This window comes from Microcaecilia unicolor, chromosome 3 (genome assembly GCF_901765095.1).
Source record: "Microcaecilia unicolor chromosome 3, aMicUni1.1, whole genome shotgun sequence".
In the NCBI taxonomy this organism is placed as follows: Eukaryota; Metazoa; Chordata; class Amphibia; order Gymnophiona; family Siphonopidae; genus Microcaecilia; species Microcaecilia unicolor.
In genome coordinates, this window is record NC_044033.1 from 196,109,108 (window position 1) to 196,135,927 (window position 26,820).

The 26,820-nt window shown below is 46.5% G+C and overlaps 1 protein-coding gene across 1 annotated transcript in view; it reads left to right on the forward strand.

Moving 5' to 3' along the window:
* The first annotated feature begins 1,408 nt into the window (after positions 1-1,408).
* MAST1 (microtubule associated serine/threonine kinase 1) overlaps positions 1,409-26,820 on the forward strand; it is a 38,194-nt gene continuing 12,782 nt past the window's right edge. Inside the window, 21 exon segments of the mRNA XM_030194706.1 lie at positions 1,409-1,428; positions 4,472-4,560; positions 4,652-4,727; positions 6,095-6,173; positions 6,348-6,508; positions 7,531-7,606; positions 7,805-8,014; positions 8,353-8,454; positions 17,639-17,771; positions 18,010-18,077; positions 18,290-18,363; positions 18,691-18,899; positions 19,046-19,184; positions 19,645-19,777; positions 21,289-21,454; positions 21,689-21,790; positions 21,868-21,990; positions 22,494-22,603; positions 22,846-23,009; positions 23,238-23,488; positions 24,325-24,525. Of these exon segments, the coding sequence (XP_030050566.1) occupies positions 1,409-1,428; positions 4,472-4,560; positions 4,652-4,727; positions 6,095-6,173; positions 6,348-6,508; positions 7,531-7,606; positions 7,805-8,014; positions 8,353-8,454; positions 17,639-17,771; positions 18,010-18,077; positions 18,290-18,363; positions 18,691-18,899; positions 19,046-19,184; positions 19,645-19,777; positions 21,289-21,454; positions 21,689-21,790; positions 21,868-21,990; positions 22,494-22,603; positions 22,846-23,009; positions 23,238-23,488; positions 24,325-24,525 (2,686 nt within the window).

Here is a 26,820-nt window from a genome sequence, read left to right on the forward strand (position 1 = left end):
CATTAAATTTCATCTGCTATTTGATGCCCAGTCTTCCAGTTTCCTAAGGTCTTCCTGCAATTATTCACAGTCTGCGTGTGTTTTGACAACTTTGAATAGTTTTTATCTGCAAATTTAATCATTCCAATTTCCAGAAAATTGATAAATATGTTAAATAGCACTGGTCTGAGAACAGATCCCTGTGGTGCTCCACTATTCACCCTCCTCCATTGAGAAAAATGGCCATTTAACCCTACTCTCTGTTTTCTGTCTTATGATAGTACTCTGGTAGTAATGTGATTATGCTCTGATAGTAATGCACTGGTACTACAGTAGTAATGTGATGGTACCCTGGCAGTAATTTGTGGTGGTACTCCAGTAGTAATGTATGATGTGATGGAACTCTGGTAATAATAATAAATAATTTAAAAAATATTTTATAACCTGCAGTGTTGTTGTGGTACTTTTGCAGCAATATGTGGTGGCACTCCAATAGTAATATGATGGTGTACTGTGATGGTATTTTGATAATAATATGATTGTACTCTGGCAGTAATATGTGATGGCACTCTAGTCATGATGGTACTTTGGTAGTAATATGTGCTGGTACTCCAGAAGTAACGTGGCATACTGTGATGATATTTTGTTAGTAATGCAGTAGTAATGTGATGGTACTCTGGCAGTGGCAATGTGGTAGTAGTCCAGTAGTAATGCAGTATAATGTGATGGTACTTCAGTAGTATTCTGATGGTACACTGGCAGTGGTATGCAGTGGTACTGCAGTAGTAATGTGCTAATGCTGAGGTGGTGTTCCTGTAGTAACCTAGTGATAGTATGTAGTAACGTGCTGAAATTCTTTCTCATTCAGACTGTACTGCATTGTACACTAAGCTTTTCCTTCTCTTGGGTTTCAGAAAGATCTACCCTTGCCGAGGAAAAGCAGTGGGTAAGTACTCTGCACTTTCTTTTCCAGCTTTTTGAGACCCCAAGCCCCGAGGAAGGGTACAATACTGAGTGTGTGAGATGCTTATTTGAACTGGGTAAGCAGTATATAAGAATTTTGTAAAGAAATACATCCATTTTAAAAACTCAAATGGAAATAACTTTATTGTCATGTCCATGTTTATGTCAGCTTTTTTGCTGGCAGCTTGCTCTGTAAATCAGTTTTCCCGAGAGCAGGCTAAATTGTCAGGTTCTGGTGCTAGTACTATTGTCTCTGCCTTCCAGGGCTGGTCCATTCCCAGGGCTAAGGCGGGCATGCTGCTCCTTCTCTCCCTCCCTCCCTCCCTCCCCTCCTCCCTTCCCTCTCTGCCATTGGCAGTGAGCAGTGCAGGAATCCTGCCTGTCTCCGATCTCCATGCCTCTGCCCCTGCCCATAGGCACAGCTTGAGCCCCTCTGGGTGGCTTCTTCCCTTGCTTTTCCAGCAGCATGTTTCGACGCACCAAAAGGTAAAAAAGGGGCGACTGCAGCTCCTCTGCAGCTGGTGGAGGGGAGGGAGTGGACATGGGAGGGGGGGGGGTGGCAGTGCTGCTGCAGTGTGTGAGAGGAGCACAGGCCGGGCTTTGTAGCATGCTTGCAGCGACCCTGCAGCAGACTGTCTGTCTGTCGGTCCATTCATATGTACCTGCAGTGAGGCGTGTGCTGTATGTATGTTCACATCTCTTCTGGCAAAAGACAAAGTGCTGCTCTGCTTTCACTGGATCTGTACAAAGAAGCTGCATTTGAAGGGCACAAGCAGTGCCAGATGTTCCCCCCACCCACACACACCATTGGGTGTCTCTCTCGCTCTCTCTCTCTTTTTGTTTCTGTTTTTCTGTCTCCTTCTCTTTGTTTCATGTCCATCTCTGTCTCTTTTTCTAGGTGTATCTCTTTCTACCTCTTTGTTTCTGTCTCTATCAGTTCTTGTATGCTCTGTTTCTTGCTTTTTTTTTCTCTGTTCCTCTTTCTCTGTATTTCTCACTGTCTTTTCTGTTTCTCTTCCTGTGTCTCTCTTTCTCTTTTGTCTCTCTGTTTTATTTCTGTTTCTCGTCTCCCTCCCTCTGTCTTTCTTCCCCCTCATCCCATCTGTCTGTTTCTTTCTCTTCTTGTCTACCTGTGTTTCTGGATGAACTGCTACTTTTACTGGCATAGTGTCTAGATCGTCTCCCATCTGCAGGAAGGAGAAGAAATGTTTAGGATAAGAGTGAGACCATCCAAAGGGATTTAAAAGAATCTCTGCTCCCTCTGTCAGACTGAGAAAACTTTACTGGCATTACAACCTGTATATATGTTTCCTAAGTAATACATGAAGAGGGTCATTTTCAAAGCTGTTTACCCATCGGAAAACCTCTCTGAAAATGGCTTTCCCTCACCAGGAGACTGGTGTGGGGTAAGGTTGAGTTGGAAGATGGACAGGACGCATGGGGCTTTTAACGCCGATGCATGTATTTATTGGAATACTGGATTCCCTGTCCACAGCCAGCAGAATTTTCAAAGGTAAATTCCAAACGGGTTTCTATTTGAAAATGAACTTTCCTTGCACCATGTTTGCAAGTCCCAAGCGGGGAGAAAATATTATCACTATTGTCTATGTATATTATACCGTCACTACTAGAGATGTAGTGATAGTATGATGTACCTAGACAATATAAAATAGCAGCAGATAAAGACTGGCCCATCCATTCTCCCTATCACTCCAATAGAGATCCTTTGGACTTGTCCCAAGCTCTCCTGAATTCAGATAGTCTTTGTCTCCACTACCTCCACCGGGAGACTGTTCCATGCATCCAATACTCCTTCCATGAAGACCTATTTCCATAGGTTACTCCTGAGCCTGTCCCCTTTCACCTTCATCCTATGATCTCTCGTTCCAGAGCTTCCTTTCAATTGAAGGAGATTCGCCTCCTGTACATTTAAATGTCTGTATCATATCTCCCCTCTCCTGCCTTTCTTTAAAAGTATACATATTGAGATCTTTAACTCTGTCGCCATACGCTTTATGACGAAGACCACTGACCGTTTTAGTAGCCGCCCTCTGGACCGACTCCATCCTGTTTATATCTTTTTGAAGGTCTCAAGAATTGTACACAATATTCTAAATGAGGTCTCATCAGAGTCTTACACAGGGGCATCATCACCTCCTTTTTCTTATGGGCCATTCCTCTCCTTGTGCTCCCAAACATCCTTCTAGCTTCCTCTGTTGCCTTTTCTACCTGTTTGGCCACCTTAAGACCATCACATACGATCACACCCAAATCCCACTCTTTCATGCACGGAAATTCTTCACCCCCTAAACTGTACCATTCCCATGGGCTTTTGCAGCCCAAATCCATGACCCTGTATTTTTTAGCATTAAATCTAAGCTGCCAAATTCCAGACCATTCCTCTAGCTAAGTCCTTCCTCATGTTATCCACACCATCAGGGGTATCTACCCTATTACAGATTTTGGTATCATCTGCAAAGAGACAAACCTTACCAGACAGCCCTTCAGCAATATTGCTTACAAAAATGTTAAAAAGAACCAAACCTTGTGGCACACCATGGTAACATCCGTTTCCTCAGAACGAGCTCCATTTGCAACTGCCCTCTGTCACCTTCCGCTCAACCAATTCCTAACCCATCTGCTAGCCCAAAAGCTACAAAAACAATGCACTTTCAGGTAGTTTTCTGTCCCTGGAGGGCTCACAATCTGTACCAGAGGCAAGTGACATGTCCAAGATCAGAAGGGATTTGAACTGGGCTTCCCTGATTCTCTAACCATTAGACTGTTCTGCCCAAGCTGTACCCTCGGGAATGGCTCCTTTTTAGTTTTATCAACACATATAGCTGGACAATCTCACTGAGTGAAAACTCTGTGTGCACAAGAGATTGTCCAGCTGTGTGTTGATAAAACTACTACTAATTAATTATGGACAACGGAAACATTATACACTACAGTTACATCTTATAAGAGACTCCTGAGGCAGGCCTTTTGGCCGAAACACAGGCCTGTGTTGAGTCTGTGGATGTGAATAAAAGACTCTTACTTTCAGTATCATCCGTGTGATCTTTTTCTCCTTCGCTGTGGTTGTGTTGCTGTTGCTGTTTGCGAGGGATTTTTCTCTGTTTTGGTCAGTTTGCATGTAAGACAGGCATATCGTGTACAGGCAAGGTAAATTGTATATGGGGCAAGTGTATTCCATGTGGGGTTAGAATACTATATGCAGGGCAAATATATTGTAAGCAGGGCTGTGTGTTATGTGCAGGGCTTGTGTATTGCATGTAGGAATAGCATGTCGCATGCGGGACAGGCATATTCTAAGGCAGATATTATCATTGCAGATATGCAGTGTACAGGTCTGGTGTGCCGTGTGTTATGTGCAGGGCTTGTGCATTGCAACATGTTGCATGCAAGACAGGTGTAGTGCTTACAGGGATGGGAGGTCTGTGAGCAATGCAGGTGAACTTTGTGCTGATCTACAAGTGAACATCTGGCCACAACTGACCTGTAACCCCCACTCTGTCTCCTGCAGCTGCCGAACCAGTAACCGCAAAAGCCTGATTCTGACAAGCACATCACCGACCCTTCCCCGGCCACACTCCCCACTCCCGGGACACCTTGGTAAGTAGCAGGAGCAGCTGTGCGAGCCTGGTGGGCTCTGCCTGTGATCTTCAGCTGATGTGATGGTTTGGTGTTCTGATTTCTTCTGAAGGTAGCAGCCCCTTGGACAGTCCCCGCAATTTCTCGCCAAGCACCCCGGCGCACTTTTCCTTTGCCTCTTCTCGCAGGTAAGACTTAAAATTTCTCTCCTGACCTACTTGTCACATCTGCGTCCTGTCATGCAAAGGTGCAGGGCGGTGACGTATGTTGGAACTAGAACCCACAGTTGTGGTGCCTCAGCCAGGACTGGAACCCATAACAGAGCATAAGAATGAATGCATCAGCTAGGACTGGAACCTACAGTAGAACTTAAGGAAAAGGGCCTCAGCTGGGTCTGGAACCCCTGACAGAGCATAAGAGTAAGTGAATCAGACAGGACTGGACCCTATTTTATAACTTAAGGATAAGGACCCCAGCCAGGATTGGAACCCATGATAGGGCATAAGAATGAATGCATCAGCTAGGACTGGAACCTACAGTAGAATATAAGGATAAGGGCTTCATCTGGATCTGGAACCTCTGGATCTTTCTACCTGTGCAGATATTGACTCCACCCCTTTCTTTTCACCTGTACCTATGGCAGGATATAAGGATAAGTACCTCAGAGGGGACTGGAACCTGTAGATCTTCTTCCCTGGGTACCTGTGAAGATGTTGCTTCCTCTCTTTTTGCTGTTACTTGTGTATTGCTGACCCCTCCCCTTTTACAGCTACTTGTGTATTGCTGACTCCTCCCATTTTGCTCTTACCTGTGCACTGCTGACTCCTCCCCTTTTGCTGTTATTTGTGCAGTTACTGACTCCTCTCCTTTCGCTGTTATCTCTGTGTATTGCTGACTCCTCCCCTTTTGCAGGTACTTGTGTATTGCTTCCTGTTACCTGTGTCCTGCTGACTCCTCCCCTTTTACTGTTATTTGAGTATTGCTGACTGCTCCCCTTTTGCATTACTTGTGTATTGCTGACCCCCTTTTGCTGTTACCTGTGCACTGCTGACTCCTCCCCTTTTGCTGTTATTTGTGCAGTTACTGACTCCTTCCCTTTTCCTGTTATCTCTGTGTATTGCTGACTCCTCCCCTTTTGCAGGTACTTGTGTATTGCTGACTCCTCCCCTTTTGCTGTTATTTGTGCAGTTACTGACTCCTCTCCTTTCGCTCTTATCTGTGTATTGCTGTCTCCTCCCCTTTATGTAACTATTGCTACTACTATTTATCATTTCTGTAGGGCTACTAGATGTACACAGCACTGTACCCAAACGGAGCTTACTTGGGATGATGGAGGGGATACACTCACCCTTTCTGGGTCTAGCTGCCCCAGCTGGAAGGCCACCCTGCCCTCTTCTTATCCCAGTAACAGTGCTATTTCTTTCTTCCACCAGGTTGTAGTTCTAAGCGCCTCCATTAATTCACATGGGTTCCTCTCCAGGTCGGTTTGGACTGACTTGGCTGTACATTATGTACATGTGAACTTCTAAGACAGGCTTGTGTCCTCTTGTTTTAGGGCCGATGGACGCAGGTGGTCTCTGGCCTCCCTCCCTTCATCTGGGTATGGAACAAATACACCCAGCTCCACTGTTTCTGTGAGTACTGTGGGGAGTCCGCTGCAGAAGAGCAGCGGCTTAGGGGGAGACGGGGCGGAGAGCTGACTGTGAGTTTGTGTGGGGTGCCTGTGTGATTCAGGGGAGCAGGCTCACCCCAGCCCCCCCTCCTGTGATTGGGCCACTGCCTGACTGGTCTCCTCTCTAATTCTGCAGTCCTCCTGTTCGTCGCAGGAGCGGCTGCACCAGCTCCCGTTCCAGCCCACCATGGACGAGCTTCACTTTCTGTCCAAACACTTTGGGAGTAGCGAGAGCATCACAGATGATGACGGAGGTCGTCGGTCTCCTGCGGTGCGACCCCGCTCTCGCAGCCTCAGGTAAGGAAGAGATAAGCCCTCTAATTAATCTGAGCTGGTGTCTCGGGAAGATTTGGGTCCCCTTTTCAGCCTGGCCTAGTGTCATGGGGGGATACTGGGCCTCTTTTCTGGTGCTTTCTGCTGATATGAGCCCTTTCCTGAGCTGGGCTGATATAGAATTTCTCTCTGGCTTGGACTGGAATGGGAAATTAAAGTGCCTCTTCTTAGCCGAAGCTGGTTTCACAGGTTAATTAAGGACTTTGGCCTGGACTGGTGTCATGAGGTGATTTTTTTTTTGTTGTTGTTACATTTGTACCCCGCGCTTTCCCACTCATGGCAGGCTCAATGCAGTGGGCAATGGAGGGATAAGTGACTTGCCCAGAGTCACAAGGAGCTGCCTGTGCCGGGAATCGAACTCAGTTCCTCAGTTCCCCAGGACCAAAGTCCACCACCCTAACCACTAGGCCACTCCTCCACATCTGTCCAGGCTGAGGTCTTACATCAGCCTGGACAGATGTGGTTCAGGGGAGATGGAAGCTTCTCCTTGGCTTGTCCTGGTATCAGGTGGTGTGATTCGGATAGGGGTAGATGGCAGCTTCTCCATGGACTGTGCTGATGTCAGTCCTTACCTTGACAGGGGGAGATGGCAGCTTCTCCTTGGTCTGTCCTGGGGGAGATGGGAGCTTCTCCATCTGTGCTGGTGTCAAGTGGTGGCATTCAGGTCTCCTCAACATGGGGAGATGGGAGCTGCTTCTTGGCCTCAGCTGATGTTAGGTGATTCAGACCTCTCCTTGACCAGGGGAGGTGGTCTGGGCTGATATCAGGTGATATGATTCAGATCTCACTTTGATAGGGGTAGATAAGAGTTTCTTCTTGGTCTGGGCTGGTGTCAGCTGGTGTGATTTGGGCTTCTTAACAGGAGGAGATGGGAGCTTCTCCTGGGTCTGTGCTGGCATTAGGTGGTGTGGTTCAGGTCTCTCTTGGCCACAGAATCTACATGAGGAGGATACAACTGACTCAGCAATCTTCCTGTCTCTCCACAGCCCTGGACGATCCCCTTCGTCATACGATAATGAGATTGTGATGATGAATCATGTGTACAAAGAACGTTTCCCAAAGGTAAGGAAACCCTTGGGGAGGTTCAGGTCTAGAGCCCAGGGTCTAGTATATGCCGTAGCACTTGTTTCCTATACACCTACCTCCCTCACCAGTGTCCCCTATACCCAGTGCTCCGAGTTCCTTCCCCCATCCTGTGTCTCATATACCCAGTCCTTGGAGATGCTTCCTCACCATTGAATTATGTGTTGTTCCTGGCAGGCCACAGCACAGATGGAGGAGAAGCTGAGGGACTTTGTGGCAACCTTTGCACCTGAAAGTGTGCTGCCTCTGGCAGATGGTGTACTGAGCTTCATTCATCATCAAGTGATTGAGCTGGCCCGGGACTGCCTGGCCAAATCCCGCGAGGGGCTGATAACCTCAGTCTACTTCCTGGAGCTGCAGGAGAACCTTGAGAAATTATTGCAAGATGTGAGTTCCATGAGAAAGAATGGGATGATAGGAGTGAGTGCCCCAGTGGAAAAAGAGGAGCACAGGGTTTTTTTTTTTTGGGGGGGGGGGGTGAGTTCCCTGGGGGAGAAAATCAGGGTGATGGGAGTGAGTACTCCAGAGGAGAGCAGCATAGGGGGATGAGGGGGCACACTCATCGGGAGAGAGAGAAACACAGGGAGAATAAGAGATGAGTGTGCTCCCTTGAGAAGAAAGGTATAGAAAAAGGAGTTGGGGAGTGTGGCAAAATGCAGGGTTATGGGGTGAGAGAGTGTGTGTACACTTGCCAGTCATCTATCCTCATCTGATCTGTATTGCAGGCTTTTGAGCGCTCTGAGAGTTTAGAAGTTGCTTTCGTGACTCAGCTGATGAAGAAACTCCTTATCATCATCTCGCGGCCAGCAAGACTCCTCGAATGTCTGGTGAGTGTTGGGGAAAGGCCCTCAGAGAGGGCAAGGATAGAGTCCCAAGGGGTCTTCTGAGTATTCAGTGAGTGTTAGAAGAGGTCCTTCTGTGTTGGGTGGATGGGGGCAATGTCACCAACCTCAGTCCTAATCCAAGGCATGAGGCGTCTAATCCTAGTCTCAGATTTACTGGGAAAGCTCGTTGTAGTACCATTCATAAATGTATAGGTAATCTATCCAGGTGAGCTTGAAAATACCTTTCAATCAAGCCTGTAGCACTCGAATAATGGGAAATCTTTCTACCACATTTTCTTGGTCTTGGACTGCATTTCTCGGTACTATCTCCTCTCTCTACATGATTCAGAGAGTACTACGATTGATGCCATTTTGGAGATTTCTTTTATTGGTCAGAATGGGGATGTCCCAGGTGATCACAACTTCTTCGTTCTCCATAATTGTCTCCGAGTCGTGATTCCAGCGCTTTTCTGGTACAGCCCTGGTGTAAGTTTCCAATGGATGAGACCTGCCACCTTACTGTGCCTTTCTGTAGAGAGATTTTCTGCCATTAGAACTTCGGTCAGTTACGAGATGAGCCACTGTTTCCAGTTCTATCTTACAGAGTTTTTTTTTATACTTGCTGTGAACCCTTGCTGTATGGTCATCTGCAATTCACTGTGCTGGGCTGCAACTATCAATCGCTCATCCTTAGGTTTCAATTCACCTCTTCTTAACCATTTATGTGTCAGATTTTGATAATTGAGTGGTTCCTGGAGAAACACTTTCCGACTGATATTTAAAACCATTTAACCAGCCAGGAATGACTCTCAGCCAGTTAAATGGTACTTACCAGTGATATTCAATGGGAGATATAACTGGCTATCTACCAATATTCAGCTGGTCACCAGAAATGGCCTGGCATTGAATATTCGGGCTTGGTGCCGGTGCTCCATCCTGTGGTCTGAATATCGACCCCTTTGTATTTCCTGCTATATTTATGCATTTCCTACCTGTTTTTCCTAATTTTATTTATTTATTTATTTATTGCATTTGTATCCCACATTTTCCCACCTATTTGCAGGTTCAGTGTGGCTTACAATACATTGTATTGATGGAAGTACAATTTGTTACAACTCGATTATGGTTACATTGTGAGGAGTAAAGTAAAAACAAAATCTACGTATCGCAAGAGGGATAAAACAATGGAACAGAACAATGGAATAGTGAAGAAACAATGGATACTGATAGGATTACAGGACAATAGCTAAAGAACGTTTGGTTATAACATTTTACTTGTAGGTTAAGGTTTGAGTGTGTTAGAATTTCGGGGGATGGGAGTATAAATGAGTATGTATTGATGCAGTACTAACAGTGTGCATGGACTTCATGTGTTTTAATCCTTTCAATAGATTTTTTCGAAGAGATAAGTCTTCAATGACTTGCGGAAGTCGGTCAGCTTGTAAGTCGTCTTCAGGTTACATGGTAGTTTATTCCAGAATTGCGTGCTCATATAAGAGAAGGTTGATGCATGTAGCACTTTGTATTTTATGCCTTTGCAATTTGGGAAGTGGAGGTTAAGGAAAGTTCGGGATGATCTTTTAGCGTTTCTGGGTGGTAAGTCTATTAAGTCAGACATGTAGGTTGGGGCTTCACCGTGAATAATTTTGTGAACTAGTGTGCACAATTTAAAAGTGATTCGTTCCTTGAGTGGGAGCCAGTGTAGCTTCTCTCGTAAGGGTTTCGCACTTTCGTATTTTGGTTTCCCGAAGATGAGTCTGGCAGCAGTGTTCTGGGCTGTTTGAAGTTTCCTCAGTATTTGCTCTTTACAACTTGTGTACAGTGAGTTGCAGTAATCCAGATGACTGAGTACGAGTGATTGCACTAGGCTGCGGAAGACGGATCTTGGGAAGAATGGTCTTATTCTTTTCAATTTCCACATGCTGTAGAACATCTTTTTGGTTGTGTTGTTTGCGTGAGTTTCGAGTGTTAGGTGGCGGTCAACAGTGACTCCAAGGATTTTTAAAGTATCTGAAATAGGAAGATTTAGTTTTGGTGTGTTTATAGCGGTGAATTCATTCTTGTTGTTTTGGGAGGTGAGTATCAGACATTGAGTTTTTTCTGCATTGAGTTTCAATCAAAATGCATCTGCCCAGGTGTTCATGATGTGTAAGCTTTGGTTGATTTCGTTGAAGATTTCTTTAATGTCTTGTTTAAACGGGATATATATTGTTACATCGTCGGCGTATATATAAGGGTTGAAGTTATGGCTTGATAAAAGTTTTGCCAAAGGAATCATCATTAGGTTGAAAATGGTTGGTGATAGGGGTGATCCTTGCAGTACTCCACATTCTGGTGTCCATGCTGTAGACATAGTTGAATTTGATGTAACCTGGTAGGAGCGCAGGGTTAGGAACCCCTTGAACCAGTTTAGGACATTGCCTCCGATGCCAAAGTATTCAAGTATGTGTAGTAGGATTCTGTGGTCAACCATGTCAAAGGCACTTGACATGTCAAATTGTAGGAGGAGTATATTGTTGCCGGTTGCAATCATTTGTTTAAATTTGGTCATTAAAGTGATTAGTACTGTTTCGGTGCTGTGATTCGATCGGAATCCTGATTGGGCATCATGCAGTATTGAGAACTTGTCTAGGTAGTTTGTAAGTTGTTTTGTTACCATCCCTTCAGTTATTTTGGTTATTAGTGGTATGTGTGCTACTGGTCTGTAATTAGTTATTTCACTTGCATTTTTCTTTGCGTCTTTGGGTATTGGGGTGAGTAAAATTTTCCTTTTTCTTTTGGGAAAAGTCCATTTTGTAGCATGGAGTTTACATGGTTCGTTAGGTCTGTTATGAATTGTTGAGGGGCTGATTTCATAAGGTTGTTTGAGCATATGTCTAGTTTGCAGTAGGATTTGGCGAATCTTTTGAGGTTTCAGAGATGTGGTCTTCTGATAGTAGTTCGAATTCGGTCCAGGTTCTGTCTGCTGGGTATATTCCGTCTGCCGGGTCTAGACAGTCGAGGAGTGTGGCGTATTCAGTAGGGCTGGTGGGTATTTTAAGTCGTAGTTGTATAATTTTCTCTTTGAAGTATTTTGCGAGGTCGTTGACACTTGGTATGTCTTTGCTGTTGTTTGTAACTGGTGTGGTGTCTAGCAATTTGTTCACAAGGTAGAAAAGTTTGTGTGTGTCTTTGTAGTTTGGTCCAATTATTGTTTTGTAGTGTAATCTTTTAGTCTGTTTTATAGTGTATTTGTATTTCCTCCGAAGTAATTTCCAAGCATTTAGTGTTTGTTCATCCTTCTTTTTGTTCCATGCGCGTTCTAGTTTCCTGACTTGTGTTTTGAGTTCTTTCAGTTCTTCGGTAAACCATGGATTCGATTTTTTCCTGATCTAATTCCTTGAAGAATGTATTTCCCTTCCCTGGCACATTCTGTACCTTCCTTCCCTTTCGGTACTGGTGGATTCTCTTTCAATTCTTCTACTCATCAGAGCACTTGTCCAAGTTTAATGAGGGAGATGGATTTTGGATGTTTTACTTTCATATTTCAACACCTTTCATGCATTTGAATCTGATGATGGTGTTATGTAAGCCTTTAGATCTTTGACAGTACTGTAATTTACTTCCATTTCTCCTTCAGACTGGGGAATGTACTGTACAGTCTTGGCATACTCTGATCTTTATACATGACCTCTCATTGGCACATCCAGTTTTTCAAGGTTTTTAAGAGACCAGTCTACAATTCCAAAGTTATATGACAGTGAGGGGATTGCCAGCTGATTAATGGCCTGTACCTTATTCTGCGATGTTAATGCACTCTTCAGTATGAATTTTAGTCTCCTATAATATTCTTTACCGATCTTTTCTCTCAGTGATTTATGCTTGATTGTAGCTCCTTCCTCCACGCCTAGATATTTATAGATACCTTCATGTTCCTTTATCTCATCAGTGAGAGGGATGTTTTCAGTTTTGCTCAACTTTCCTGTAAGAAAAGTTGCCTTAGCACATTTGTTCAGACCAAAAGTTGTCACTGCCTTCAAGAAATCACTCAAAACTTACCTATTTTTTTAAAAAATCATTTTCCTCCTCTACGCCAATAACCTCTTTGCTTTACTCTTTTCCCATCAATTTGATTTTATGTAACTCTGCTTGTTTCTTTAACTACAGATCATTTTATTTCGTAATGCGCTTAGATGCCTAAGTTTAGGCCCAGGCGGTATATCAAATGTAATATAATAAAAAGAAAAAAAATATATATTGATGTAGCTTGAGAAGCTTTTTCACTACTTGGAGTTGGTTCATTAATTGTTGGCCACTAGAATTGTAGAGGTTCGAATCATCTAGAAAAAGTATGTGTGATGTAACCTCTGGATCATTACCATCTTTAGGAAGAAGGCTAAATCCGTAGCCCAAAGTGTTAATGACAGCACTCAGGCCCAGATGCACAAAACTTTAACGACCCTTTAACGAAGAAATTTTCAACTGTAGCATGCATTAAAAGCCATTTTCCGACGACGCTAGCAGCTAACGAAAACGGAATGCAAACGAGTCACTTCCAATTGAAATGTGAACAATTTGCAATGCACTAACCATACCGACGATTGCAACGAATCATTTACCGTGATATATTTAACGTGAGGTCAGAGCTGTCGTTAAGGCCTGAGCTGTCATACAGACACTGCTCCCCGCTTCTCCCTGCAGCATAAAAATCCAAGCTGGCATGTTTGAAAATAAAAAAAACCCACACAAACACGTGACTCCCCGCTTCCCCCTGCATAAAATTGAAAAAACCCCCCAAAAAGCAAAAAAGGATCGGGAGGGGGCAAAGGCGCTCGTCAGGAGCGTCCTGTATGGACGTCCTTGCCCCCCCCCGCCTGAGGTTGACGCTGCTCCCCGCTTCCCCCTGTATTAAATAAAAATCAAAACAAAACTCAAAACTGTAGCACCCATGGCCCCCCCTCCCTTCCTCTCTCTCTATTTCTCCTTCTACTACACAGCTCCGCCTCCTGCCATCCTCTGCCCCCGTGCCCCACCCCCCTGAGGTCGTCACCGCCGCTCCCCCCCTCCACCGGACCCCCCCCTCCGCCTTACTGGGCTCGCGCAGCGCCTCTCACCTCTGTGTGAAGGCGCTGCACGGGCAAGAACAGCTGATCGGCGATCAGTGATGCCTCCTCCGACGTCCCTCCATTCTTCCTGGGCCCGCCCTCCTCTGACGTTACATACAGGATGGTCCTGACGAGCGCCTTTGCCCCCTCCCGATCCTCAGCTTCTTTGACGTTTTTTGGCATGCGCAGAGCAGCCAGCATAACGCTTGGCTGCTCTGCGCATGCTTTACGGGCACATTAACGACGGGGATTACACTTCTTTAATGCATTCGACTTTCGTTTACCAAACCGAACATGTGGGACTTGTTTTTTTACTGCATTCTTCGTTTTTTCAACTTCGGTAAGGACTTTTACGCTTTTGATTTTTTTACGTATGGTTGATGCATCTGGGCCTCAGAGGAGTAAGTGCCAAACAAAATAGAAGTGGTGACAGGGAGTCTCCCTGAAATGTGCCTTCCTGGATCTTGATGTTGGGAATGACAAACTATCTATCTGCATATTGCAGGTGGAGTGTGGTTTGCTGTATTTTTATGCTGAACTTAATGTACTTGATCAATCCAGAGTTTATTTTGTACATTTCAAGGCAATTTATTATTCAGTAATGTGGAATGCTGTCAAAGGCTTTCTTATAATCAATACACAGTACACTGAGATTTCTGCTTTTCTTAACACTGGTTATGTTGGCTTTATTCAGCATTAACTGGTCCTTGGTTCCATATTCTCCCTTCTTATTGCTCCTTTGTTCTACTGCCATGATGTTATTAGAGTGATATGATCACATCTTCTGTCGGCATCTGTTGTAGTGAACAGCTTATAGACTCTAGACAGACAAGTCTTGGGTCTGTATTAATTTTGGGGAATGTTATTCGGATCTCCCTTTGGAAGAAGTGTTCTATTCATTCTTAGCCACAGTTGGGTTTTCTAGCTGCCTGTCCAAATAATTTTTGCAGTCTCCCAGGTCTTGGTGTAAGGATGTTAACTGAGCCAAAAATTGGTGACTCCATCTTGGGCCAGTGCTCTTCCAGTTTGATGCTCTTCTTAACCTGTTTTCCAGCTCATTTGTTGTTACATCAGGCCATTCCATAACCTTAATGTTTGCTTTTTCCAGATTCTCCTGTTTGCTGGCTAAACACTCTGCTTCTTGGTTGTGCTCTACAGGATCCTTGTAAACTTCTCTAGAACATTTCTTTTTCATCTTTAGTCAGTTGTAATTATGTTGTACTTATGCTCTTTCCCAGTTCCAGATAAAATTGTTTTGGGTTCTCTCTATACAGTTTATTTTGATATCTCCTTTCCTGTTCTCTTCATATCTCTGCAGGTTTGCTCTTCAGCTGTGAATTTTAATTTATTCTTGGAGCATATACATTTAAAGTCTTCCTCTGTTAATGCAACATGCCTCAGTTTGATGTTTTGGATTTTTCTCATTATCTTTATTGATCTTGATCCTATCAGGGACACCTCTGCTTGCAATGGTTTAATTCTTCCTTCAATATGTTTTTTCCAAGAGTTATTTATTTATTTATTTGTTGCATTTGTATCCCACATTTTCTCACCTCTTTGCAGGCTCTATGTGGCTTACAATACATCATGAGTAGTGGAAGAGTGCTAGAAAATAAACATTTAGTTCTCTTGCTCTGCTTCCTCTGCTCCTGTGTCCTTGTTGGTAAAATTGTCCCAGTAATAATTTTTGCTCCAAAGTATTGTATTCTGTTAATTTCTGTGATATCAATAGATTGCCTCTTTATAGAAGTTATGGTCTTATTCATTTTATTTATCACACTGTTCACTCTAGGTGTTAAAATTCAACTTGTGTAATCTTGGCATATTTATCTATTTCCAAATAGACCAAGAGCTCAGTTTTTAATTCCTCCACCTCTGTCTTTCTCCTTCCTCTTCAGTTGACATCTTAACTTGTCTTTCATTTATGTCAGTCTCTTGCAGTTCTTCAATCTCCTCTCTACTTCATCCTTCCTGGTCTCCATTACGAGCCTCCTCCTTACATAAGTACCCTGTTTCCCCGAAAATAAGACAGTGTCTTATATTAATTTTTGCTCCCAAAGATGTGCTAGGTCTTATTTTCAGGGGATGTCTTATTTTGGGGGAAACACGGTAACATGATTGGATTATTGCAGTTCTTTACTCCAAGGCTTACCTCAATATCAGCTGCAGAGGCTACAAGCTGTTCAAAATACCGTACTACAGTAAAATTGCAGCTTCTTAGAGAAAATGGCCACTGCAACTTTTAGCAGTAGCTTCCTAGAATTTCAGCAGCCTTTTTAATTTCACAGCAGCAGGACAAGAAGTCAGCATTAAGAAAATTAAGGGGAAGCCTTGATTACAGCTTGGTGAAACTTGAGGCGGCAGAACAATCCCCCTACAACGAAAAAGAAGGAGACTGAGCAATACAGTGCACAGAATCTCCATTTACCTACCGTAAGATAAGTACAGCATTCTAAGTAAGCTTAGTCCTTAGGGTTCCTAATACCCCCTTCTCCCCCTTCCCCCCCCGTACCTTCTGTTGGGACACTCACCCAGTTTTAAAGATGTCAGGAGGCCGCCGAACGTCTGTGGGGAAGGGCAGTGGCGGCTCGACTTCAGCCTTTCCCTTCAATGTCCCGCCCTCGTGGAAACAGGAAATACCTCATCAGAGGAAGGCGGGACACTGACGGGAGAGACTGGACTCAAGCTGCTGCAGCGACTTAAAATAACAGCTGAGCTTTAAACGCAGGGCGGCGTGTCTGGAACGGAATGGAAGGTAATATGTCGAGGAGTTGAGGGCGGGCTCAACCAGGGGGCGGGAGGCGGAAGATACAACTTGGAGCTAGGTCTTACTTTCGGGGGAGGCCTTATATTTAGCAATTCAGCAAAACCTCTACTAGGTCTTATTTTCAGGGGATGTCTTATTTTCGGGGAAACAGGGTACATAAGTATTGCCATACTGGGAAAGACCAAAGGTCCATCGAACCCAGCATCCTGTTTCCAACAGTGGCCAATCCAGGTCACAAATACCCGGCAAGATCCCAAAAATGTACAAAACATTTTATACTGCTTATCCCAGAAGTAGTGGATTTTCCCCAAGTCCATTTAATAACGGTCTATGGACTTTTCCTTTAAGAGGCCGTCCAAACCTTTTTTAAACTCTGCTAAGCTAACTGCCTTTACCACATTCTCTGGCAACGAATTCCAGAGTTTAATTACACGTTGAGTGAAGAAATATTTCTCCAATTCATTTTAAATTTACTACAGTGTAGCTTCATCGCATGCCCCCTAGTCCTAGTATTTTTGGAAAGCGTGAACAGACACTTCACATCTACCCATTCAACTCCACTCATTATTTTATAGACCTCTATCATATCTCCCCTCAGCCGCCTTTTCTCCAAGCTGAACAGCCCTAGCTGCTTTAGCCTTTCCTCATAGGGGAGTCGTCCAATCCCCTTTATCATTTTCGTCGCCCTTCTCTACACCTTTTCCAATTCCACTATATCTTTTTTGAGATGAGGTGACCAGAATTGAATACAATATTCGAGGTGCGGTCGCACCATGGACTGATACAAAGGCATTATAACATCCTCATTTTTGTTTTCCATTCCTTAATAATACCTAACATTCTATTTGCTTTCTTAGCCGCAGCAGCACACTGAGCAGAAGGTTTCAATATATCATCAACGACAACACCTAGATCCCTTTCTTGGTCCGTGACTCCTAACGTGGAATCTTCTCTTTTAACAATATCAGATTTCTTAACCATTTTCTTTTGCTGCATATACCTTTCCTCTGATGCTCTTGCCAAGCTCTCCTCTTTCTCTCTCTGTTTCTTTTTCTACAGAAGCCCTCAACTGTCACTTTCACATTCTTCTTTTCATTGATCTGTGAAATGTGCATGGGTTGCTTTTTGCAGCTTTTCCTGAGATAATGCTCCTCCTTCCTACAGTTTTTGATGCATAAAGGTAATGCGACATTTCCTTCCAACCATACTTCAGCTGTAGTGCTGTAGGGGGGGCCCATCATGGTTCTTGTATGGTCACTGGCAGCCTCTTTCCCAGAGATGGGGCACTGTGGATATATGATCTCACCCCTGTCCATTCTTTATCCCTTTTTCTCAGGAGTTTAACCCAGAAGAGTTCTACCACCTGCTCGAAGCTGCTGAGGACCATGCGAAAGAAGGCCACCTGCTGAAGTCTGACATCCCCCGCTACATCCTGAGGCAACTGGGATTGACCAGAGACCCTTTCCCAGGTAACCCCCTCCCCCAGCAGACAGCTCCTCAAATGTAACCACAGCACCTCCTCATCTAGACAACACAGCTCTGCCAATGCACCTCACTCCCGTGCTGCAGCAGCCCCTGCTGTTCTAATACTGAGACCCTCACACACACACAGAAGTCTGCCAATGCACCCCACTCCATTCTGGGAGCAGTAGATGCCCTCCCTGACCATGACTGTCTCTCTCTGCCTCTCTTCTTGATGCTTCCCAGATGTGTTGCACTTAGAGGAGCAGGACAGTGGAGGGTCCAACACACCTGAGACCGAAGACTACACTCAGGTAAGGTTGTATGTCATGTCCTCAGGAATTAAGCCAGGGGTGATGCCCATCCTGATGATGTCAGATTTCCATTCAGCCCCTCTTGCTCAGCGTATACAGACATGTGCCATCTTGCTGGTGTCCCTGCATGGAACTTTTTTTCTATTAAAGGAACCTACAACATGACCCTGGACTGAAGGTGGTATCCTCACCATGTCCTTTCCTTCCTCTAGGATCGTGCAGTGAAAAAACCCCCAGGAGAAGGTGACTTTGACACTATCAAACTGATAAGCAATGGGGCATACGGGTGAGTGACTCTTCTCAGAATGTGACCCTGTGCTTTTGAAGAATGCTTTGCTTGGGAAAAATGGACAGGTTCAGGATCCTTCTACTCCCTCAATCCCATTCTCTTAATTTTATTTTGCCCCTTGTTGCCTGGGATGGTAATACCCCCTTCCATCTCCCCATCCACCCCCCACTCTGATCCCTGCTGCCTGGGATAGTAATGCCCCACCCATCTCCCTATCCCTGCTTCCTGCGGTGGTAACACCTTCCTATCTTCCTCTCCCTTTGGTCTTATCCTGCTGACAGGGGTAGTAATGCCTCTTCCTCCCCCATCTCTCACTCGGCACAGGGCTGTGTATCTGGTGAGGCACAAGGAGACCCGGCAGCGCTTCGCCATGAAGAAGGTTAATAAGCAGAACCTTATCCTGAGGAACCAGATTCAGCAGGCCTTCGTGGAGAGGGACATCCTCACCTTTGCTGAAAATCCTTTTGTGGTCAGCATGTTCTGCTCCTTCGAGACCAAGAGACACCTGTGCATGGTGATGGAGTATGTGGAAGGTAAGCAGAGACCACAGCAAAGAGCTTGTAACTAGGGTATATCACGTATAACTGTTGTATCACTGGTAACCTGTGCCTGTCGGCTGGTGTAAATGCCCGTCATGCCCCCCTATCTCTGTGCTCTATTCTCTTCCTTCCTTTGGTAGGTGGCGACTGTGCCACACTTTTGAAGAACATTGGCGCCCTGCCTGTAGAGCTGGCACAGATGTATTTTGCGGAGACGGTTCTGGCCCTGGAATACCTGCATAATTATGGCATTGTCCACAGAGACCTGAAACCAGACAAGTATGGGCCAACTCTTGTCACTCTCTTCCTAGGTTCAGAAAGTACCTCTTGCCCCCAACTTCCCTCGGCAGTGTTATTGGGAGGCATGGGTTTCTGTGGCTGAGCTGGGAAGCTGCTCCCTTTCCTTGGGAGACTATATGTTCAAATACTTAAGGATTGTATGGGGTGTGTGTGTGTGTGTGTGGGGGGGGGGGGGGGTGATGAACATCCTGTTGTGTACAAGCTACAGGGCCTAGCTGTCTGGTCGGCGACCATTCACATTTTCTTTCTTCATCCTTCAGTTTTTTATCCTCTGGTAATATACGAGCAGGGAATATGGATAGAGCAGGATATTCGACTGATGCTGAGAGGATTATAAAGGGCCTTCTAATTCCATGATCGAGAGGTCTAGATAGTTGCTCTCTCTAGGAGTGTGTTTCTGCAGAAAGGTCTCACTAAATCCCTCCTGACCCTCTTCCAGCCTCCTTATCACCTCTATGGGTCACATCAAGTTGACAGACTTTGGTCTGTCGAAGATGGGGCTCATGAGTTTGACCACCAACCTGTATGAAGGACACATTGAGAAGGACGCCCGTGAGTTCCTGGACAAGCAGGTGGGTCTCTTTTGAAAGGGGTTGAGTAAATCCTGAAATCCACAGGAAAGGATGGGAAGCAGAGATGAGAGGGGTCTCAGATTGTTTGGCTTAGTTATAAACTCATATGAGTGGGGTCAAAGGTGCAGCCAGCTGTGGATGGGGTGGAAGTCAAATGGGGTTGCTGCGGATGGATAGGATATGGTGGAGATGGGATGGATGGTTATGGATAGAAGGGAGGTGCAGTGGTGGGTTGAAGACTGGGTGGGGAAAGATGTCTTTTAGAAAGCAGTGGAAGACTTGGGGTTTTCTCTGTGGCATCTGGTTGATAGGTCTGAATAAGTTCCCTGTTCTTTCAGTTAAACTGTGAAGCTGTAGGGTTTGGAGCAGGTGAGGGTAATTTTAGGAAGGTATTCTTTCATGTAAAGGGGTTTTTATAAAATTACCCTGGGGTTACCAGCATAGAAGTACACATAGTGACAAGAAGGCATTTACGTGACACGCGTGTAGGCGTGCTCTGGAGCCGCGTTTGTGTGCAGTGTGGGTGAACTTACGATTTCTGCACGTTGCTTATGAAACATGCACAAACACTTATACCAATCCCAAGCACAAGTCAATGTACATGGGGACAGTCTAGCCATGATTCGTGCTGCGTGGCCCCTTGTAGATTGTCTGGACCCGATATTTAAACTGCGGGAAGCAGTCCTCATAAGTCCCACCGAGTCCAGATAATCAATGCCAGCATTGACCAGCATTGAATATCTGTGTTTTTTTTGGCCTTTATAAACTTAGTATTCAGTGCTGTTTGGTTAAGTTTATAGTGGCCAAAGCTAGGACTTCTATTTGCGCTTTCCGATATGACTGCATAACTTAGTTAGCAAAGCATTGAATATTTGTGGATAGCCGGTTATGTCGGGAACTGTTCCTGACCAGTTAAATAGTGCTGAAAGTTGGCCGGTGTCTTTATAAACTAGGCTGGAAGTGGGTGCCCCATTATAAAATTATCCCCTTAGGTCACGTAAGCTTTGCTTCACTTTAATCAGGATTTCTCTTTTTTCGTTTATTTTAGTTTATGCCTGAATTTTATTTTAACGTGGGATATTGAAGCTGTATTTTAATTAGCATTTTCTGTCTGGTCGTTTGTTTTAGATTGCTTAATGTATTGGTTGTATGTTGTATCGAGTTGTTTTAATGTGTGAAATTATACATAGAAAACAAGAAACTGAATAAAGTTGCTGGCAGGAGCGATGGAGATGAGCTTAGATTGGGGTGGGATTGAGTGTTGATGTCTTAAGGTGGGGTTGGATGGTATGGGGAGGGTGTGCGGTGAGATTGTAATGGGGTGGGTTAGAGTTGGAAGAGGGGTCATGGAATGGAATGGAAAGTGGTAGGGTTGGGTGATATGGAAAGAGCATAGGGTAAAGTTGGTGTGGCACAGGATTGGATGAAATTTGGATAGTGTTGGGATGGAAAGTGCAGACAGGGAGAGGGTTAGGAGTGGGCTAAGTGATTGGAAGATGCTTTCCATGCAGGTGTGTGGGACCCCGGAGTATATCGCCCCTGAGGTCATCCTTCGACAAGGCTACGGGAAACCAGTGGACTGGTGGGCTATGGGCATCATCCTCTATGAATTCCTGGTGGGCTGTGTGCCCTTCTTTGGAGACACACCTGAGGAACTCTTTGGACAGGTCATCAGTGGTGTGTAACTTCCTCCTAACACCTTGAATCATGAGCTCATGGGGTCCTGCTACAGTGCACAGGGGTGGGGGGAAGCAGTAGCAATAAACTCTTGTTAAGAACGGGTTTTACAGATGAAGAAAGCTGAGGTCCTTCACCAAGTGCCTTCTGCAACATGTAACTGGCATAACTGTGGCATGTATCATGATCAGTTAATGTATGTACCGAACACTTTTCATTGTCTGCTTGTTCCAGATGAGATCTTGTGGCCGGAAGGGGAGGAGGCCCTGCCCGCCGATGCACAGCATTTAATCTCGAGCCTTCTGCAGACCAACCCACTTCTCAGACTGGGTACAGGTAGGGAAGCATCTGGCACTGGTGCCACATGCCCCTGCTGTCTCTCTCTGACACTCTCTTTACCTCTTCTGTGTCAGGTGGAGCCTACGAGGTGAAAGCTCACAGCTTCTTTAAGGATTTGAACTGGAACAGTGTCCTGAGGCAGAAGGCAGAATTTATTCCTCACCTGGAATCGGAGGAGGACACCAGCTACTTTGACAGCAAGTGACACTTAGTGACTTTCACTTCCCTGTAACTTCCTCAGTGATATCACGATTGCATCACCCTACTCCTTCAGTAATATATCGTAATACAGTAATATTACACAGCCGTATCACCCTGCTCCCTCATTTGGCACAAGATTATATCACCCTGCTCCTTCATTAATATGATATAATACAACATTATCACACATGGCCAGATCACCCCGATGACTGAAGAATTCATGTTTTAAGCAGCCACAGAGCACATCCTCTCAGAGGAGAGGGCTGGTATGAGCTACTTTCAGCTCTACAGAGGCTCAGTGGAGGGAAGGTCAGTCTCACAAAGGTCAGGAACTTGACCTTATGCTCAGTGTTACATTCCAGGAACAAGCAAGGGAGTAGGGTGGAAAAGTGTCTATAATATATAGAAAAAAGGAATCTTTTGGCCAACAAGATAATTCAGTACTTGTTTGTGATGGAGGTGAGGAGCCAGATAACTTATTCTCAGCTTCTTTCCTCAGCTCGCTCGGACAGATACCATCACATTAATTCATATGATGAGGATGATACGAATGAAGATGAACCTGTGGAGATCCGACATTTCTCCTCTTGCTCCCCAAGATTCAGCAAGGTGACGTCATTCATCACAGATCACTTACTACGGACATGGGTGGAATAGCAGTGGGGTGGGGTGGATTGCAGGGCAGGTGTGAGATGTATTGGTAGAGGTATGTGTGGAGAGGGGCGCATCTCAGGACTGGAATAACAGGGGATTGCAGAAGAGCAAGAATGAGGTGCAGTGGCAGAGCTGTACATACGAAAGGTGGCACTGATCCACCCCTCTCTGCACCTTTTCTCCAATTTGGCTTCTAGGTCTACAGCAGCATGGAACACCTCTCCCAGCACGAGCCCAGGGCAGCCACAGTGACCAAACGTGAGCATAGCAACAGGAACCGGGAAGAGAAGGCGAGGAAACGGGAGAGCCTGGGTAGCTTCAGCATGCGAGAGGAAAAGCTGGAGGAGTAGCTCCCCGAGCTGTGAGTACTTTGCACCGAGAGTCTGTGGGCGACTGTGTGTGTGAGGAGAAACTGTGGCCTGGGCCTGGGGAAGAGCTTTGAAGTCATGAGAACACTGGGTTCTGTGTCGAAGGCTGAGTGGGTCCTTGGGCACTGTTCTTCCTCTCCTTTGTTTCTGAAGATCCTGGGCTCCTCCTGGGAGATTTTAAAAGCCTTCTCTTACAGGGTAGTGTACTCATGTCTCGGCAGGAAGCGTTTCTCGGCCTCCGAGTCCTCCTACACGGAAAGTGACTCCAGCCCCCCACTTGCTGCCCGCCGCCGATTCTCTGCTCTCATGGATGCCAACCGTTTTGCCATACCACTGGAGGATGCTGTAGAGAACAGGAGCGGAGTGAAGAATGTTCCAGACAGTGGGGTCTCCACTGGGCCTCATCTACCAGAGTCCAAAATTTCAAAGGATCAGGAGGCCCTGGAGATCGCTGAGGGGAGTACAGAGACTGGTGCGTCGGAGCACTGGGCATGGATTTAATGTTGGGGTAGTTCAGGATGCCAGTCACAGGAGCTGGAAGACAGATCTCTTCCCCTCAGACACCTGCTGCCCTCACCCCTCCACCCCCAAAACTGGAAGGGGGAGGAATGATAATGAGGTGGTGTTTTTCTTTCCTTAATGAGAGGAGGGCACTGATCTGTGTACGCTAAGAATCTGCACCACATTTCATTAGATTCTGTAAAATGATTTTTTTAATGGGGGGGAGGTGGAGAAGAGCAGTACAGAAGTCCACATGAAATGGAATAAGAGGGGAGAGGACCACGGGAGAAGGCGAGAGGGTGGAAAGGGGATGGGAGGCTGGGGTGGGGAGAGAGAGAGACCAGGCAGTGGCGTTCCTAGGGGGGGGGCGGTGGGTGCGGTCCGCCCCAGGTGAACGCCGCTGGGGGGGGGGGGTGCCACGCGCCTGTCGGTGCCGCTCGTTCCGTGCTCCCTCTGCCCCAAAACAGGTTACTTCCTATTCCGGGGCAGAGGGAGCATGGAACGAGCGACGCCGACAGGCGCGCGGCAGCCCCCCAGCAGGTAAAAATGCACCCGGGGGGGGGGGGGCGCTTCGCCGGGGGGGGGAGGGGAGAAGGTATTGTTTCGCCGGGGGGGGAGGGGCGCTGCACCCAGGGGGGGGGGGGTGCATCGCCGATCCACCCCGGGTGTCAGCTGCCCTAGGAACGCCACTGAGACCAGGAAGGGGAACTAGGAAAGGAAAGAGCAAGTGAGAGACAGACCAGAGGGGGGATGAGGGGGGGACACAGAGGGAGTCTCTGACTGTTGTTTACATTGCATCTGCTGCAGAGAGAGGGGGAACTGTGGAGACCCAGCCCACGCGGGAGTCAGATGCCACAGCACCCAGAGCCACCAATGACCTGGTACTGAGACGAGTCCGCCACCAGCAGCAGCTCAGCGGGGACACGGCAGAGAAACGGGCCCCCAGAGCGGGAGGAAAGGTCATCAAATCTGCATCCACCACTGCGCTGTCTGTCATCATCCCCGCAGGTAACACCCCAACCCTGTCTGTCATCATCCCTGCTCCACCCTCTCCCCTCCATCCTGTCTGTCATCAACCCGCAGGTAATGCTCACATCCCTGTTCCCCTTATTTTCTCCATTACACCCTGTCCTCCGCTGCTTTCATTTATCCTCCGGGGTTTCTTATATATTTCATATTTTCTACATGTTGCTCCCTGAGGAGCCTGTGCTATCCATCTTGAACGTTTGAGAGTTTGCCTGACTACAGATGAACACAAGTGAGAGATGTGACCAGTCTGGGGGCAGGTAACGAGATGGTAAAATTATGTATCATACCTGATAATTTTCTTTCCATTAATCATAGCTGATCAATCCATAGACTGGTGGGTTGTGTCCATCTACCAGCAGGTGGAGATAGAGAGCAAACTTTTGCCTCCCTATATGTGGTCATGTGCTGCCGGAAACTCCTCAGTATGTCAATATCAAAGCTCCATCCGCAGGACTCAGCACTTAGAGAATTACACCCACAAAGGGACACTCTGCCCAGCTCACCACCGCCGAAACGGGGGAGGGGAATTAACCCAGCTCATCCCCACACAAGTGGGGGAGGGGAATCCGTCCAGCTCATCCCCGCGGAGCGGGGGAGGGACACCACCCCGCCGATGCGGGGGGATCTGGCTTATCCTGCAACCGCAACCGCGGGAGGAGCTGACTGACCCTAACACCGCCGAAGCGGGAGGGGTACAAAGCTGCCCTACAGCCGCACGAAGCGGGAGGGAGTGCCGGCAGAATTTAAGTCTCAATTCAGCCCCGTAAAACGGAGGGGAGAGGAATGCAGCAGCTCACTGTAACACAAACTCGTCTCAACTCTTGAAGGATCCAAGTGAAAAACTTGAACACGAAGTCCTCCTGAAGTAACTGAAGACTAAACTTGAACCTAAAATTCAACCAGAATATAAACAGTACAGATATCTGGGAGGGGCTATGGATTGATCAGCTATGATTAATGGAAAGAAAATTATCAGGTATGATACATAATTTTACCTTCCATATCATCATGCTGATCAATCCATAGACTGGTGGGATGTACCGAAGCAGTACTCACCCAGGGCGGGACATTGAAATCCCTGACCTCAACACTGAGGCTCCAAACCGGGCCTCCGCCCGAGCAGCCACAGTCAAGCGGTAATGCTTGGAGAATGTATGGGCCGAAGCCCAAGTTGCCGCCTTGCATATCTCTGCCAAGGAGATGGACCCGGCCTCTGCCATCGAGGCCGCCTGAGCTCTAGTGGAGTGAACCTTCAGCTGGATAGGCGGCACCTTCCCCGCGGCCACATAAGCCGCTGCAATGGCTTCCTTGACCCATCTTGCCACTGTAGGCTTAGCAGCCTGCAGACCCTTACGAGGACCTGCAAACAGGACAAACAGATGATCCGATTTCCGGAAATCATTGGTCACTTCCAAGTATCTGATGATAACTCGTCTCACATCCAGATATTTGAGAGCAGAGAATTCCTCTGGGTAGTCCTCCCTACGAAAGGAAGGGAGACAGAGCTGCTGATTCACATGGAAGCGAGAAACAATCTTGGGCAGGAAGGAAGGCACTGTGCGAATAGTCACTCCTGCCTCAGTGAACTGCAGAAAAGGCTCTCGACATGAGAGTGCCTGGAGCTCGGAAACTCTTCTGGCTGAAGTGATAGCCACCAAAAAGACTGCTTTCAACGTCAGGTCTTTCAGAGATGCCCTCGACAAGGGTTCAAAAGGCGGCTTTCTGCAATGCTCTTAGCACCAGGTTGAGATTCCACGCAGGCACCACTGAGTGCAGAGGAGGGCGCAGGTGATTAACTCCCTTGAGAAAGCGCACCACATCTGGCTGCGAAGCCAGGGAACACCCTTCAGAGCGGCCCCTGAAGCAAGCCAGGGCCGCTACCCTGGACTTTAAGGGAACTGAGCGACAGGCCTTTCTCCAGACCTTCTTGCAGGAACGCCAACACTGAAGAAATTGGAGCAGTGAAGGGAGAAAGTGAGCCTGCTTCACACCACGCTGCAAAGATACGCCAAACCCTGGCGTAAGCAGTAGAAGTAGAGCGCTTCCTCGCTCTCAGCATAGTGGCGATGACCTTGTCTGAGAAGCCCTTCTTTCTCAGACGCTGCCGCTCAATAGCCAGGCCGTAAGACCAAAGGGGGAGGGATCCTCCATCACCACGGACCCTGATGTAACAGGCCCTGCTCCACTGGCAGCCGCAGAGGATCGTCGACTGAGAGCCTGATCAAGTCCGCATACCAGGGACGTCTGGGCCAATCCGGACCCACCAGGATTATC